This window comes from Oppia nitens, unplaced genomic scaffold (assembly GCF_028296485.1).
Source record: "Oppia nitens isolate AA-2021 unplaced genomic scaffold, nextdenovo-longstitch-racon4-pilon3 scaffold15_pilon_pilon_pilon, whole genome shotgun sequence".
NCBI lineage: Eukaryota > Metazoa > Arthropoda > Arachnida > Sarcoptiformes > Oppiidae > Oppia > Oppia nitens.
The window spans coordinates 1409341-1412500 of record NW_026533194.1 but is presented as its reverse complement, the minus strand read 5'-3'; the positions used below and the strand labels follow the sequence as shown (position 1 = coordinate 1412500).

Genomic DNA, 3160 nt, shown 5'->3' with positions numbered 1-3160 from the left:
ACAAAAATATATATATATATAWATATATATATTTAACCACAAAAAACTACCGATGCTATCATTTATCTATAATTWAATTTTTAGATTAGTTTAATCTCTCTTTTTTTATCTAATCTTATTAGTATTACTGTATTAATATTATTATTATATAATTAAATTAATTAAATGTTTTATTTTTTTTATCTYTACATTCACCCAYCCATCCATACACCCACTCACTCACACAMACACACACCTAATTAAAACAGTGCAAAACATTTGGTCAGAGGAGAGCCGAACGTWTCGTACATATGTTCCCGATATTATAGGGCACCGGAGCTGATATTCGGTGCCACCGACTATACGACAATGATTGACGTCTGGTCAGCCGGCTGTGTATTAGCCGAACTRTTGCTCGGTCAGCCGATATTTCCGGGCGATTCGGGTGTCGATCAGTTGGTCGAGATTATCAAAGTGTTGGGCACACCGACCAAAGAGCAGATACGCGAAATGAATCGCAACTATACAGAGTTTAAGTTTCCCCAAATCAAAGCCCATCCCTGGCAAAAGGTTTTCCGTACGCGGACACCGCCCGAAGCTATTGAACTGGTATCGCGGCTGCTTGAATACACCATCGTCGAGGATAACGCCACTGCAGGCCTGTGCYCATCCGTTTTTCAATGAACTACGCGAACCGGGCACTCGGCTACCGATTAACAAAGACCTGCCGCCACTGTTCAACTTTACCGAACACGAACTGAAAATACAGCCCTCACTGGAGGGCATATTAATACCGCAGCACGTACGGTCGGGCGGCGKCGGCGGTCAATCGATTGGCGGTAATAGTGCCAGCGGTGGAGTAGGACAATCGACGTCGACAGCTGGTCCAAGTATGTCGTGCTCTATGACGGCCGCACAAGTGGCAGGCGGTGCCAGTGATCTCCAACAAGCAGTCTCCGGRTCGTCSGTATCGGCCGCTGTTATCACMGGCGGCGGCGGTGGTGGTGTCGGTGGCGATCTGTTAGTCGACACACAGCAGAGTAGTAGTAGTAGCGGTACCGGTGCCACTATTGTGGCCGCCCAGACATCACAACAATGATTAGTAATCTATTAGTTGTTTTTATTGTTTTGTTTCTCGTTTTTTTTTGTGTCATACAATTCACCCGTAATTTGAATGACAAGATTTAAATATATTATTATTATAAATATTGAAAAATTATTATTATTATTATTATTATTATTATAATATTATTATAAATATTTGATCCCTAAATAATAACATTAATGAAAACATTAAAAAAAACAGAGTTTATATAAAAATAATTATTATTATTATTATTATAAGATAACTGATTATAAATAACTAAGAAATTATTAATTAATTAATTAATTATTATTATTAAAACAATTTAGTACATAAAAAACCTCTTATATTTATATATATATATTATAAATATATTAAAATTATATATATATATATTATATCTATACATACATATATATAAATGAATTCATCGAAAAAAATTATTATTTACATCAAAACAAAACAAAAAACACTACAAAATTCATAAAAAAAATAATTTTTAATGTATTTATTTTTATTTTTTAAACAAACAAAAAAAAAAACTATTAGAGTTTTAATTTTTAAATATTATTTTTTATGAGAAAAATAATAATAATAATAATTTACACATAATTTGTTTCATACATATATATATATATTTTTCAACACATAAATAAACGAAACATTATTATTATTATTATTAATTTATTGTGTTTTTTAGACCCACAAAAAAACCATAACCAAACCGCAACTCAAACCCTAACCGTACGGTTATTCAAATTGTAATGTATGTGTGTGTGTACAGTATATACCCGTTAATATGGATATGTAATTGTTTTATACTATAATAATAATAATAATGACTACAATCTCTCTCTCTCTATCTACACATTTTGATGTATAAAAAAAATTTTTCAAACAAACAAAACTATTGTTAAATTAATACAATTAATAATAATTATATATTTAAATTATAAGCAATTATAATAAGCATTTTGTTGTTGATGTTGTTATGACACATACACTACACACACACAAACGATTTGTAATTATTATTATTATTAACGAATTTTTTTAATACATAAAAACAAGTAATTAAATAACTAATTAATAATTAATAGCTTTATAAATATTTATATATATATATATATATATATTTATCCTATCTCTCTCTCTCTCTCTCTCTCTCTCTCTCTCTCTCTCTCTCTCTCTCTCTCTCTCTCTCTCTCTCTAATGTAGTCTACTGTATATCTATTATACTATACCATCCATCCATCCATACATACAAAAAAAAACAACCACACATTTGTTGTAATAATAATTTTGAAAAAGCAAACAAACAATTTTTTTTTAAAAAAATTAGTCATTAAATTTTTATCGATTATCAAATTACTTATTTAATTTAAATCTATTGGTAATAATAATAATAGTAATCAAATTGTTTTTACCATACTCATTTTTTCAAACTAATTATTTTTGTTTGTTGTTGTTGTTGTTGTTGAACTATTATATATATATAAAAAATACAATTTAAAAAACTTTTTTAAATAAGATTAATAGTATCATTGTTTAACAAAAAAAAATATTAGATAWTTTACAAAATTAATTAAATTAATCGATTGATTATTACAAATTATAGATAACAAAAAAAATTGTTTTTTTCTCCAAATATGTGTATAAATTATATTAAATTAATTGATTGTTGATTATATACTGTATATATTGTATATATAACCAACAAACAATATTTTAAACCACTTATAGTTTTGTTTGTTTGTTTGTTTTTTTATTTAGTGAAACACCTTATATTAGGGTAAACCACACATAAATTTCTAAAAACTAATGTTGTAAAAAAAATTAATTGACAAAAAAAAACATTTTTGTATAAATTTTTCTATACATTACGTACTTTTAAAAAAAACACCTGAATATTATTATTATTAAAAAAAACAAAAACAATTAAAAACGTTTTAACAATTATTATATGACATATATATATATATATATATATATATATATATATATATATATATATATATATATATATTGTTTCAAATATATATATATATATATATATATATATATATATATATATTATATTATATTTTAATTAATTAA

The 3160-nt window shown here is 26.5% G+C and overlaps 1 protein-coding gene across 1 annotated transcript in view; it reads left to right on the top strand.

Moving 5' to 3' along the window:
• The window catches only part of LOC128964986 (glycogen synthase kinase-3 beta-like), a 4521-nt gene extending 3349 nt beyond the window's left edge, over positions 1 to 1172 (top strand). The window contains 2 exon segments of the mRNA XM_054311642.1: positions 249 to 608; positions 610 to 1172. Coding sequence (XP_054167617.1) covers positions 249 to 608; positions 610 to 1078 — 829 coding nt within the window. The 3' untranslated portion in view covers positions 1079 to 1172.
• Positions 1173 to 3160: the final 1988 nt, after the last annotated feature.